Below are 14,924 nucleotides of genomic sequence, written 5' to 3'. Positions count from 1 at the left end.
CCTTGCAATACAGTGTTACCAGGCAGAAGAGCATCAGCCAGTACTCAGCAATGGTAGGAGGCGTGTGCTTTCCCATCACCATTGAGAGCAATGCTTCTCCATTTCTTTCCAGCAATGATGCCATGGAGTCAAACCTGACTGGCTTTGTAGCACTTTGACAACATCTCACTCACTATGGGATTCCTGATTGGCTAGGACCATGCAGCGAGGGAGAATAAAAGAGGACCAGAGAGCCAGCAGACAAAAAGAATGTCTGCAAACAGTCACACAGGCACACAAATTAGATTTACCTCCTGCTTCCCAGTGGGCATTTCACTCTGAAAAAGTTTGCAGATAAAAATTTGGCACAGAAGCTCATAAGAAGCATCCTGCTGGCCAAAGGCCTATCCATTCCAGCATCCTGTCCTCACAGTGGCCAGCAAGATGCTCATGGGAATCCGAAAAGCAGGACCTGAGTGCTACAACACTCATCCCAGTTGTGCTTGCAAGAGGCCGGTATTCGGAGGCATATTGCCTCTAACAGTGGAGGCGGAGCATAGCTTTCATGGCCAGTAGACATTGATAGGCTTCTCCTTCATGAATTCTTTTGATGCCATCTTCATCAGTCCCCACATACAGAGGCATTTCAGTCATCCCAACTTCCCTTACTGAGGACTAAGTCTGGCTTCTAAGCTGCTGGTTCCTCTGCTTATTTTTTCATTCTAGGTTTATAATATTTATTTATTTATTTATTACATTTATACCCCGCCTTTCTTTAAGAAATTAAATTTATTATTATTATTATTAACTCTCCCTCTAGCCTAAGCCAGCACCAGGTTCTCCTCTGCAAGGAAGCCTGACGGAAATGAATGAGAGATGTGCAACAGCATGATTGGCAATAGGAAATGGAGAAAGATTTGGTTAGGTGTGTATTTTAATGTGAATCCTATGTAATTTGTGGTCCCTGAAACAATACATGAACTCAGTGGCGATGTCTGATGTCAGTGGGGCAGTTAATCCACACCTAGTTTTAGTGCAAACTTTCAAGAAGCTGTCCCAGGTACTTTTGGACTGAAACCCGGAGTGGATTCACTGTCCCACTGACATTGGAGCCACAAGCCTCCGCTGCATGAATTGAACACAACTATCTGTGGATTTTGCATATCAGGGCCTCAGCCAAAATATGTATACAACAATGCAGTAAGGCAGGTGTGCCAAACATGCATACATTCATGAAAATAACATACAAAAATGCATTATATTAGGGGAAATTGCTTGCAAAAATGCATGCCATTCATTTCTCTTTTCAAGGAAAAACGATCTGATCGTGGATAAATAATAGTTCAAGGGACTGTAAGATATTTGTCCTAATGACTACAGGTTTGGTAAGGTTACTGCCTAATTTAGGGGGAATCAACTTTTATGCTAATACAGGGATGATGGGGAACCTGCAGCCCCTCCAGATGTCGTCAGACAACACCTCCCATAATCCCTGACTATTGGCCATGCTGGCTGGGACTGATGGGAGTTGGAGTCTGACAACATCTGGAGGGTCACAGACTCACCACCCCTGTGCTAAAACAAACAAACCCTGAGCTACAGCATTAATCAGGGCATGACATGGAGTTAAGTTTTCCTGGGATTTAGGAATAGAGAAGAAACCATGGGAGCCAATGTGGTGCAGTGCTTAGAGTGTTGGAGTAGGAGATCAGGGTTCAAATCCCTACTCAGTCATGAAGCTTACTGGGTGACCTTGACCTTGGGCCAGTCACTGTTTCTCAAGCTAACCTACCTCACAGGGTTCTTGTGGGGGTTAAATGAGGAGGGGGAGAACCATGGATGCCACCTTGAGGTCCTTGGAGGAAAGGTGGGATATAAATGCAATAAATAAATCAATAAATTCAATGCAGTCTCCATTTAAAGCCAAATCTATCAAATTCATACTTTCTGAGACAATATGAACTCTGAAACACAGACATCCTTCAAAATTTGAACTTAGGCAAATTTTGCAATGTATTTCTTCAACCAACCAAAGTTTACAAAAATGCATATACTAGGGGAAAGTGTGCATAAAATTGAATATATTATTGAAAATAACACAAAGAAATGCATCATGTTAGGGGAAATTGCTTGCAAAAATGTGTACATTTGTCAAAGCTGCATACAAAAATGTCTTTGTTAGGAGAAATTTGCACTAAAATGCTGAAGAATGTTTATGAGAATTTTTTAAAAAAAAGCAAATTGCTACCGAAATTTCAGACTGGAATAATGAGAAGCAAAGTTGATAGATTGTTCCATCCCTACTGGGACTGTTTTCTTCTTTAACAAAAAAAGGGATTTCAAATGCATATAAAATATAACTTAATGAGCTGTGCAACATTGTTTGCTAAATTTAAATTCAAACCAAGCCCTTGCCAAGGCAAGGTAGACGTACCTGGTTTCCTGGCAACTCTGAGCTGTGTTTGGGTCATTTAAGTGCATCCATGCTTGGGCCGTGTAGCTTTTTCTAGCCAAAGTATGGTGAGGAGTGGGCCAAGAACACATGTTCTGCAACCTCAAATTAGCACCAGCTCCAGCTGGAACCGTTTTGCTACAAGCGTGCAGAAAATAAAATAATTTGCTACTGCTAATCCCATCACTCCTGGACTTAAAAAGCACCAAGGATGCACAGGTGGAGGTGGAGGTGGGGGTGGGGGTGGGGTGTGGAATCCACACATCATGTTGAAAAACAAAGGACTTCAAAGCTCCATTTGTATTCTGAAGGTGTATGCTTATGATTTCCAAGTTCTATTAGGTAAATATGACTTGATGAAAGGCGGATTATGAGCCAGTCCCAGGAGAGTCATTTAGTGTTGGCCTTTCTGCAAGGTCTGTGAGGCTCTTTTATATGCCCCATGGCTCTCAAAAGAAGAGGGGGGGCGGGAAACACATGAGACAAGCACACTGAGCAAAAGACAAACACAAAGCAGTAACCATGCTGTATAAGTAAACAGACAGTGACCTGAAGAGTCATCTCTTGCTGCAGCAGTACTGGGCTGTGTTGCAAGGACCCCAAATGCCAAGGAAAATATGCTCTGCATCCTTGCTCAGCTTTGAGTTTACTTTCAAAGAAAACAGCAGGGCCATTCCTGCCCTCACAAGGTTTTGGAATGGCCTGTCTGCCCAATAGTAACAGAAGCTGTGATCCTAAATAGAGATTTGCAGCTGGACACTGCACACAATGGGGGACGCTGTGTCTTTTGTGCAACTGAATGCTGAACAGCGCAAACATCACACTCAGTTTAGCATCCTGAAAAGCTTAGCTCTCATTGCTAAGATATATATTTTTAATTAATTAATTATTTGCAATGAAAGCTAAGATTCTCAGGATTGATTGATTAATTGATTGGCAAGGCTCTAGTAGGGCTATGCCAAGTATTTGAAATGTAACCCAAGGATGGGGAACCTGTGGCCCTCCAGATGTTGTCGGACCACATTTTTCATCAGGTTCTAGGAGACACTTTGCTATTTTTGTTGGAAACAGATTATTTGGCAGTCATTTACTCTGCACACGACATCTCACTTTGGTAACTTTTTCACAGGTTAAACTGGAAGGTAAGCAGCGTACAAACTGTATCGACCTTGTCAAGCGCTATCCAGTCCATATCCATCACCCCAGGGAGGTAGGAATGGGGGAATAACTTTGATTCAGTTCACAAATCTATCAAATTCACACTTTCCTAAACAATAATAGAACCAAACCACAGCCATCCTTCAAAATTCACTCATATCCAAATTTTGCGATGTAGTTCGCCAACAAATCAGTGGTTACAAAAATGCACATATTAGGGAGGAAATGTGCATAAACATTAATATGTTTGTGAAAATGAAATACAAAAATATGTTATATTAGGAGAAATGGCCTGCAAAAATGTATATATTAGTCAAAACTGCCTACAAAAATGTGTTTATTAATGGAAATTTGCACTAAAAAACTGAAAAATCTTCATGATGATTTTTTTAAAAAACTGCAGAAATGTGGAGAAATGAATTTAAGATTGGAAAAAAATTAGAAACTGAGAAAACCAAAATTGACAGAGCCTTCCATCCCCACCAGGAAGATATGCTAATATCCCAGCAACCCTTTTCCCCTTTAAAATAGGAATGGGGAACCTATGACCCTCCAGACGTCATCATTAGCCCCAATCATCATGGTCAATAAACAGAAATGATGGGAGTTGGAGTCTAACAACATCTGGAAGCTCACAGGTTTCCCACCTCTGATGTAAACCTTTTTGGAATAAAAGAAGTGTGTTGGATAATCAATGTGATGGTATCACTACACTACCATCTTCTCTTCTTTGATGATGCTATTTCATGCCATAAAAATAGAGACACAGGAAGTTGCCTTTTACTGCACCAGACTAGGGATGGGCGAGAATTTCAATTCAGTTCATATTTCAACTTAAATCTATCAAATTTGTATTTTCTGAAACAATATGGCCTAAACAAAGCCATTCTTCAAAATTCACACTTATTCGATGTTTATGATGCAGTTCGCCAACCAAACAATGTTTACAAAAAATGCATATGTTAGGGGAAAGTGTGCATATAATGAATATATGGGTAACATGCAAAAATCCACCATATGATAATAAATGGCTTGCAAAAATGTGTACATTAGTCAAAGCTGCCAATAAATGTGTTTATTAGGAGAATTTTGCACTAAAATGCTGGAGAATTTTCAAGAGGATTTTTTTAAAAAAAAAAATCACAAATTGCTGCAGAAATGTGGAGAACTGAATTTAAGATTGGAAAAATGAGAAACGGAGAAACTGACAGGTCTTTCCATCCCTCCATGAGACCATTCTGGTCCATCTAGCTCAGTACACTCTATATACTGACTGGCGGTAGCTTTCCAGGATTCCAGCAGAGGTCTCTCCCAGCCCTACCTGGAGATGCCAGGGATTGAAATGGACCTTCTGCATGCAAAGCGGATGTTCTGCCACTGAGCTACAGTCCTCGTCTGCAAACGATCCCTGCCTGAAACTCTGGAGAGCTGGATCAAGCTACAGTACTGTACTGGGTAAGATGGACCCAGTGGTTTGCCTCAATAGAGAACGTCTGTCGGTTCAGCCTAGTACCATCCATAGCAGCTCTGCAGGGTTCCTTGGAGTGCATTTCTAGTCCTTGAGGAAGAGATGCTCAGAATGAGCCTGGTACTGTGGGCATGCATTCCATCATCAAACAATGAACAATCCCACATTTTTTTGTTGTATTGCCACATAGGGATATAGCCAATGTTAGTTCTACTCAGGCTAGATCCATTAAAATTATTGGACATTACTAACTTGGGTCCATTGATTTCAATGGGTCTACACTGAAGAAAACTAGCATTGGATACAATCCATACTTTGGGCTTCATATTTAGGGTGGCAACTTATAGACCACCGGGGGGGGGGAAGAGGGAAAATATTATTGAAAAAAGGATGAAAGAAGACGCATAACACTTGCACATGCCGATTTATACCCCCTATAATCTCCTGGATTCCTGCTTTGTTTTTATATGCTTTGTATACTGCTGTTTGATTGGTTTTAGGTTCTCCTTTTGTTTGAATGGTATGGTTTGTTTTTATACTGAGACGGCTCAGAGATTTTTTTCACAAAGTATTAAACCATTTATAAATGCTTTTAAATAAAATATTAGATAAAAAATAAATAAATAATTTAAATGGACATAGGCACCTAGGAATCTGCCTTACATGGAGTCGGGCAATTGGTCCCTCTAACCCACTGTTGTCTACACTGACTGGCAGTGGTTCCTCTGGATCTCAAGATAGGGGATTGAACCTGGGACCTTCTGCAGGCAAAGCAGATGCTCTACCACTGAGCTACAGCCCTTGCCCTAAAGAACAGAGCTTGGAAAAAGTTACTTTTTTGAACTACAACTCCTATCAGCCCAATCCAGTGGCCATGCTGGCTGGGGCTGATGGGAGTTGTAGTTCAAAAAAGTAACTTTTTCCAAGCTCTGCTAAAGAAGACATCTCAACATAGAGAGGCAGACTGCAGCCAAATGACCCATGTACATGCTCAGTCTGCTGTCCAGGTACTGCAAACTACTGATGGGCAACTTCAAGACCCACCTGCCCTCCCCTCTTACGGTTCTTTATCTTTAAACCGGGCTTGGACCAGACCGGCCTTTCAGATAAAGGACTGTCCTCTGGCAGCCCTGCCAATAGAGGGCACCTTCAAATAGAGGACTGTTGTCTGGGAAATTGGACACATTCTATATGACCACCCTATTCACATTCAGAATGTGTGTGTGTGTGTGTGCGTACAGCAAGCAGAAACGTCTTCAAAAAGATTTATAAATTCATCTCTCACTGACAAAACCTGGATGACAAATAATAAATGGCTTGGAACACTGCTGAGCTAAAAAGAAATCCCCCCCCCTTTGCTGCATCTAATTTTTAAGAAGCTGTTTTTGAAAAAAGTAACAGTGCTGCCTTTACCCCCTCTACTAGGTTGGAAACTGTCCACAACTCAGCTATTTTCCCCCCACCCCTGGTTCTCATGAGGAAAGTGCGAGGAATGGTGATCAGTATCACCTGCCTTGCCCCTTCAATTATATGGGAGAGAGAGGAAAGGGGGGCACTTCTCAGGGGCAGCGTATAGCCTTTGATGTGCAACAAAGGGTCATGGCTCAGTGGCAGAGCATCTGCTCTGCATGCAGAAGGTCCCTGGTTCAATCCCCGGCACCTCCAGGCAGGTCTGGGAAAGACTCTGGCCTGAAATCCCGGAAAGCCACCACCAGTTAGTGTACAGAATATTGAGCGAGATGGGCCGAAGGTCTAACAGGGTATAAAGCAGCTTTCTGTGTTCGGTGTCTTCCGTGTCGGCACATTCAAATGGTGAACATTCAAATAAGCTGGTTGTCAAGACACAGTCCATGCTTCCTGGATATCCCATCTCTGTTTTGGAAGTTGCTATTTGGATGGGACCAAGGTGAATGTCATGGCCAAGCAGGCAGTTGAACTTGTCTGAAGTCCAGCACTCTATCTGCTACAACACACTATTATTCAGGGACCCTCTGGGAAGAGGATTGTGATCAAAGTGTCCATGTGCACAGACCATCTACCTTTACCTCCTCCTCTAGAATTCATTAACCTTTATTCATTCACCAATTCACCTTTAGCACCAAGCATAGCCCTGCCCACCCCTCATCTGCATATCCCACCCCCCTCATGTGCATAGCCCCACCCTGAGTTTCATAACTTGGCCATGCAAGGGTGCGAGAGAGCCCTGGGAAAAGCTTCTTATAGCAAGAGACGTTGAGCAAATAATTAAACTATGCAGATGGTAGCCCTGGTTTGACCTGACCTACTAACAGTTCCTTTCCAACTGAAATGACTCAAGTAGCTGCAGTCTGATCTGCATTTACTTCAGGAAACCACTGGAAGGGGGAAAAAACCTCCCTGTTCCTGGAATTAGTTAACAGGCATGTGGCCTCAATGAGAGCAAAATAAGGTTAGTCTCAAGGGCCGTGCCAAAGGACAGAAATATATCCGTTACGATCAAAGCAGTGATGCTGCCCAAAATGGCAGGTCCATGATGTCCCTACCCGACCTTCTTTTTTAAATGGACATCCTGACATCCAGAACCAGCCCAAAACGTTTTGCTGCATGAGGGAGAGCAGCAAATTCTACATCCCCTCCAAAGTCAAGGTACCATCGTCTATCAAGTTGGGTCAGGAAATGTTTTTCAGCTTGAGGGCCACATCCCTTCCAGGGACCATCTGCCACTGGTGGGCCAAGTCAGAGGCAAAGGTGGGCAGGGCAGCAAATATAAATTTTACCTTTGTGCTGTAGGCTAGCTTCTTCACACTCATACATCCCTCTCTATTCCGCATCCGTTTTTTAAGGAACACATGTGAAGTCCCCATTTCAATTGTACAAGTTTTGTATGCATTTCTTGCATAAAATGCTCACTTTTCAGTGTTTTTCAAGGCATTCATCTGCAGCATTTGAAAAATGCTGTGTATTTTATTAATCTTTTTGTGCACATGTTTTTTGCATTGATTCCACACTGCAAAATCTGGAGAAGTGCATAAGCTGACTGTGAATTGGGGAACAGCTGTAGCTCCGTAGCAGAGCATCAGCTTTGCATGCAGAAGGTCGGAAGTTCAATCCCTGACATATCATATTGAATACTAGAAAGGGGTACAAATGTATCTATATAATTAAAACCTTCCTCTTGGCACATTCCACCCAGTTTATTTCTTTCTCTTGGGTGTGGCTGGGGGATTAGTGATAAAAGGCCCCTCGTGAGTGTGCTTCTGTACCATGCTCAGTTAAATTACTTTCCCCCCCTTTCTTTGTTCTTTTATAGCAAAATGAACAGGAAGCAATAAAACAGGCTGAACCTGCAAACAGAAAGCTTTCAATTAACATCAGAAAGCGCCTTTGCTAAACAGAATTTATGTGTAGAGGAGAATATGAAAGGACAATGCTTGATAATGTAGTGCTATATTAAATGATATGTGAAGCCTCTATTTTAATTCCACTTCCAGTTAATTGTGGAAAAGCAATGCCTTAGCAGTGCTAAAGAGCACAAGTGTGGGAAGCAACCATTGTGCACTTATCCACCCTCAATAGCACCAACCAATGATGTGGAACAAAGATGGGAAAAATACACAACAACATGATGGCAGGGCACAGGAAGGTTTTACTACACAGTATAAAGGGCGACTTGATTCAGGCTTGCCCCCAAGCCTGGAAGACTTATATCAAGTGTCCCTTTGTAATGTATAGTGAAACTTTCCTGTGCCCTGCTGTCACGTATTTCCACATCTTTGTTCACCATCACCGTGTAACAGTTGGGAGCTAAATCTGTGCATCTCCAAAGGTGCAACTATGGGAAAGACATAGTTCCTACTGAAAGGGCCGGCAAACTGAGCACAGACAAGCACTGGGATATGAGGAGGCTTCTGTTTGTGATGCACGTCTCCTACAAATGCAGGTGCAGAACTTGGGAAAGCAAACAGAGATGACCTGCAAGGAAACAGGAGTGGAGGGACAATTCAGAAGCAGAGCCAAACTTCACTTAGTATTTTGAACTCACCATGTATTCCATGTTGGATGCTGAAGGGTAGACTTGGCCTCTCAGTTTATTGTGAAGCATCAGGATCTCTTCTCTGTCCGATCGAGAAATGGCTCTCTTTGTCCTAGAGTGGGGCTGCTCATCCTGGTATCTGCTGAGGATGTTTTCCAAATGAGTAGCATTGGGCAAGAAAAAACAATGGACTCCATGGACTAGGAAGAGTAGGCCAAAGGGTATGATGGTCCAAGGTTGAGTGGGACTTCTAGCCATTTTCTGCTCAGTGGAAACAGGAGGAGAGAAGACACTCTCGTCAAGGGAATCTCTTCCAATCTGTACTGCAGATCTAGGAGGAAAAATGGAGAAAGCATAGTTACTCTCAAATTGACACCAAGCAAGGACTTTGGCCTATAATAAGGATGGGGAACCACACACTGGGGGCCAAATGTGGCCCTCCAAAGCTCTTGACCTGGCCTCTCTACTGAAATACAGAAGAGCAAAGATGCAGGGACCTAACTTAGGGGTCAGGGAAGGTCTAAGTTAAAAGGAATATGGATGCCTCTCAAATGTTGTGGGAAGGAAATGTCAGAAAAGATCTTTGAGTAGCAGGGCTGGGACAATGCATTTTGCTGCCTGAGGCAAAGAATGGAGGTTAAGGAAAGCATGGCTACTAGCCATGATGGCTATGTTCTGCCTCCACTGTCTAAAGCAGTATGCTTCTGAATACCAGTTGCTGGAAACCACAGGAGATGAGAGTGCTCTTGCATTCAGGTCCTGTTTACGAGCTTCCCATAGGCATCTGGCTGGCCACTGTAAGAACAGGATGCTGGATTAGATGGGTCACTGGTCCAATCCAGCTTCAGGGCTCTTATGTTCTTAAGCTAGTGGTCACAATGACTATGCACCACTTCCAGTGTTGGAGACAGTATGTTTCTGAATGCCAGTTGCTGGGAATCACAAGTGGGGAGAGTGCTGTTGTGCTCGAGTCCTGCTTGTGTGCTTCCCACAGGCACCTAGTTGGCCACTGTGAGATAGCAGAACACTGGATTGAGGGCCCATTGGCCTGATCCAGCTTCAGTGCTCTTCTTGTGTTATGTTGTTAAATAACCAAATGGTGCCTACCTCCTAGTCCATGTACAGAAACCAACTGGACTGCCCACTGAATTTCCTTTCAACACTGGCAATGGGACAGAACCCTCTCCCATATCTGAGGGTGGCAGGCTAGCTTACGAAGTGCAGAGAAGGCCTCATAGGACACATAGCCCCGTCTTCTGACACCTCCCCCCACTTCGGCATCTGCCCCCTAAGGAAACCACAATTCTTTGCCTAATGGGAGGGCTGGCCCCATTGAGCAGTACAGTAGGATGTCAATCAAAGCTGGTCTTTTTCAAGCTGTAGCAGGGAGGGGAAGGAGGCCCATCTATATCCCGCTTAAGCTCTAAAATAACCCCAAACACCCCATTGGTTTGCAGGCTGACCCAGACAGGGGAAGCGAGCTTGCCAAGTATTATCATGGAAGCAGAATCCCATCTTGATGGAGAAGGACAGCAGACATTCCCAAAGAGCCAGATTGAAGAGTTCAGCCACAAGCTATGAGCTATGAGCTGTTCCTCTCTGGCAGAAAAATAGAAGTGGAGTCCTCTGCCAGTTCCCAGTAACTGCAGCTGTGTACATGTGAAGTGTCACCAGAAGCATGGAGAGAAGCATCTTCCAGAAGAGGTGTCAGGATTTCCTCTGCAAGGTCTTTTGTATGCCAGTTTGCTGGGCAAAGAAGCATAGAGGCCCTCCAGAATGACTGCAGGAAGGTATTGGTAGGGACTGTGGGCAGGCGGGGGGGGGACTTTTAAAAGCTTCCCTGCCCCTACGCTAAGACAATGAGGCAATGCATGGAACCAATTTCCCTGGATGAGTGTGTTTAATCTGTTGCTATCTAATAACATCTCCAGGTTACTCCACCCCACCTCTAAAGTTACATCAGATGTATCAAGATGTTTCTCCTGATAAACCTATTTAACAATGACATAGGGAACATATACCGAGTCAGTCCATTGGTCAATCTAGCTCAGGTTTGCTTAAACTGACTTGCAGCAGTTCTCCAGAGAGTTCTCTCTCAGTCCTACCTGGAGATGCTGGGTCCAACTTGGGACCTTCTGCATGCAATGCAAAATTTGGAGAAGTGTGACTTTCGAAGTATAGTGTGTTTCAGTTTGCATATTGGTTTGAGAAGTGCAAATGAGATAGTTTCTCGTGAAAATGCAAACAAAAATGAATCCCCCAATCCCTAAATTAAAAACGATCCACTTAAACACATTAATCACCATTAAAGTATAAAAATTTAAAGTATCCAGGCTGGCATTTCTCCATAGTCAAGACAAACCTTTTGCAAGAAATATTTCTTCCTGTGTAATTCTTGCTGATGAAAGATTCATTAAAGAAAGCAAGAAAGGCTGGGGGATTTTCTTCTTCTGCAGAGGAAATCTCTTTGAAACAGGCTCCCTAAAGAGGGCCCCCTGATTTCTACACTGTATGTGTCAGAAGCTTCTTTGCCGTTCATTCTCTCCACATCCAACAGCCAATGATAAGCCTAGACAGCTCCCCCCTCCCTCCCCAAATGATGAGCCCCGTCAGCTTCCTGAACGATGAGTTCACTTTCCTTGGGACAAATATTGCCTTAACCTCGTTCTCTTTGCAACGTTATTTGGGTCTCCTCATCACCCCTGCCCCACCACCACCACCTCCACTGACCCTCTTTGAGCAAGAGGCAGGCTTGGTGTGGCTAACCTCAAGCTGTTACTTTTGTAGACAGTCTGACCCACTTCAGGGGAACAATTCCTACTTTCAGAGGCTTCTCCAAGGGGGTTATAAATAGATGCTCTTCTGTACAGCATCCACAATGTGGCCTTTTAGCCTGAGCCATTTCCCAACGTAGCCCTGCTTTTTAGGCATGGTGCACGGAAGCAGACAGTTAACGTATGTGATCCCCAGTCAGACCTAACAAGCAGTCTTGACTCTCTTTAATAGGCCAAGTCTCTATGCTCTCTCGCTCTCTCTCACTCTCAGCAGCAAAGTTGCAGAGAGATCAATGTGCCAATCTGATGTAATGTTAGTTGGCACACAGACATACAGAGAGAGCACGCCACCAAACTAGTTGCTTTATGCAGGCAAATCAACACATCGAAAACAGAGTCTGCAGGATAGACACACACTTAGCCACCTTCCTTAACAACCTTTCAGCAGTTAGTCCTTACCATGCAACAGGCAGCATATTGTACCAGCCGACAATTGCTTCTCTCTGTTTTCCCCCCAATTCACAGAGGAATTATTTGTCTTTGTATGGAAACGAATGGATAATGGATCTGTCCCAGTGGGGGGCACCATTCTGGTTTCCCAAAATGCTCGACAGTGACGCCAAGTCAGGGGATTTGTGGGGAAATTAAATGGCAGCAGACCCAGCTGCTCAGCATGCATCAGGGCACCTGCTGCTACCAGACAAGTCTGCTGGAGAGTGCCTGCCTGAGAGCACTTTGCCCAGTGCATCCTCAAATCTTGAGCTTGCTCCGGATTGTGAGGCTCATCTGTCAGGAGAGTGCAAACCCATCTAGGAGACGTAGAAAGCCATCTCCCAGGTTAGATGAACCACCCATCTAGTAGAGGGTGAGCCCATAGCTCAGGAGTAGAGCAACTGCTTTGCATGCAGAAGGTCCCAGGCTCGATCCCTAGCATCTCCATGTAGGACTGGGAATGTTCCCCATTTGAAAACCTGTATGGCTGCTGCCTGTCAGTGTAGACAATCCTGAGCTAGATGGACTAACGGCCTGCCTGAGTATGAAGCAGCTTCCCATGTCCCTTTGTACCCACCAAAACCGCTGCCTTCCATCTCCAAAGTAGCCAATCTAGGGACCTACTGCAATCCATTTTGGGGAAGAGAGGTCAATGGTCAGTGGTACAGCACACATCTTGCATGCTCAAGGTTACAGGAAGCTGCCTTATACTAGCCAGACTCTCTATCTGTCAAGTTCAGAATTGTCTGCTCTAGCAGCAGCAGTCCAGGGTCTTAGGCAGAGGGAGATCTCCCTTATTAACTTCTAACTGGACATAGCAGGGATTGAACCTCAGACCTTCTGCATCCAATGTTAGTGCTCTGCCACTGAGTTGTGGTCTCACCCCAAAGCAGTGAGCTATGGTCCCCAGTTGAAGCAGGAGCTGAGAACCTATGGCCCTTCAGATGATGTTGGATTCCAACAACATCTAGAAGGCTACAGATTCCCCATCCCTGAGTTAAAAAATCTCAGCAGAGCTGGAAGTATCTCACTGACCTAGGAAAGCTGTTTGGAGTGACCATCTCTCCACATGATGATAACCACCACGTGGACTGATTTAAAGCAGCCTCCAGATAGCAACCATCAAGTGTCAAAACCAGCTCTCAGGGGGGCTTATGAAAGGAGTGCTCAGTGACTTGCAGTTTCCTGTGTGAGTAATTTACAAGATGCAGAAAGTGCCTCGCTAAAAAAAGGAGCCATTTCAAGGCTGATAAAAATCAGTGGAAGAGCAGATGTGACCACCAGGACTGGCCAAAATGTCCACGAGCTCAGTTTCCCCCTCTCAGTCATCCAGGATCCTGTCACTGACAATGGCCAGAACCAGAAATTTCAGCCACAACATGATTTAAAGTGAAAGAATGAGATTGTGCGCCAAGCAAGCGCTGACTCGTTGGCCAATCTCACATTCCTTGGCATGCTCTGGAATCCAAAGGATCAGAGGATCAAGCTAAGGTTGCTGTATGGAATTTGGTTTGAGAGCAGAGATCCCGGAGAGCTTTTCCTGAGCAGTGTTGTAGATTGGGAAGGACTGCTCACCATTCACCTCTAGCTCCACCCTCTCACGTGGCACTAAACTCAGAGACTGGCAGAACAGTCAATTCTCCCCTATGCCCAACTACTAAAATGGCTAAAATTCAAGGAAAAGACAAACTTTCCTGTAACTTATGACTTCTGCTCTAGAACCCTTCCTTAGTAGTCATGAGGGCAGGAATGGGAAACCTGTGTCCCTCTAGGTGTTGTTAGACTCCAATTCCCATCAGCACCAGGCAGCCAGCGTGGGCAATGGTCAGGGGTGATGGGAGTTGTAGTACAGCAGCATCTGGAAGGCCACAGGCTCCCCAGCTCTGCTATATGGAATGTCTACTGCTTAGAGGCAACATGACTCTGAATGCATGTTACTAAAGGAGGAAAAAGGAGAGAGGGCTATAGCATCTGATTGGCCACTGTGGAAAGCAAGACTGTGGACTGGATGAGTCTTTAGATCAAGGGTGGAGAAAACTTTGGCCCTGCAGCTGTTACTGAACTACAGCTCCCTGGCCCCAGCAAGCATGGCCAATGCCCAAGGATGATAGAAGTTGTAGTTCACCAACATCTGGAGGGCAAATGTTTTCCCACACCTGCTTTAGTCTGATCCAGCAGGACACTTTTTTATATTTCTTACTGGATCAGACCCCAATGTTAATACAAGTCCAGCACTCAAGACCAGCTAGATATGCTTTAGGAACCTGGGCATGATAGTGTTGGACCTTCTCTAATCCCAATGTATGTGTCTGTGTGTGTGTGGGGGGGATTTTGTTGCTCATTACTATGTCCTGGCTAAAGGAAAATTGGCATTCTGAATGAGGCCATATTCTGGGACCTCTTGCTACCCCAGCTCTAGAGAGCCAGTGTGGCTTAGTGGTCAGAGTGCCTCACTAGGAACAGGGAGACCTGTTCCTAAAGCTCATTCGGTGGCCTACTCTGGTCCCTGCCTCTCACAGGGTTGTTGCAGGAATAAAAAGGGGTGGGATGCAGGGATGTACTTGGAATTTGTTTGGCCTACTTTTTGCA

At 44.5% G+C, this 14,924-nt stretch overlaps 1 protein-coding gene across 1 annotated transcript in view; it reads right to left on the bottom strand.

The window, feature by feature from the left end:
• Nucleotides 1–14,924, bottom strand: part of CRISPLD2 (cysteine rich secretory protein LCCL domain containing 2) — a 58,919-nt gene that overhangs the window by 36,574 nt on the left and 7,421 nt on the right. The window contains exon 2 of the mRNA XM_061594219.1: nucleotides 9,079–9,400. Within this exon, the coding sequence (XP_061450203.1) occupies nucleotides 9,079–9,327 (249 nt within the window). The 5' untranslated portion in view covers nucleotides 9,328–9,400. The remainder of the gene's footprint in view (nucleotides 1–9,078; nucleotides 9,401–14,924) is intronic.

Source organism: Rhineura floridana, chromosome 13 (genome assembly GCF_030035675.1).
Source record: "Rhineura floridana isolate rRhiFlo1 chromosome 13, rRhiFlo1.hap2, whole genome shotgun sequence".
In the NCBI taxonomy this organism is placed as follows: domain Eukaryota; kingdom Metazoa; phylum Chordata; class Lepidosauria; order Squamata; family Rhineuridae; genus Rhineura; species Rhineura floridana.
Note: the sequence above shows the minus strand (reverse complement) of the source record. Positions and strands in the feature narration are given on the sequence as shown.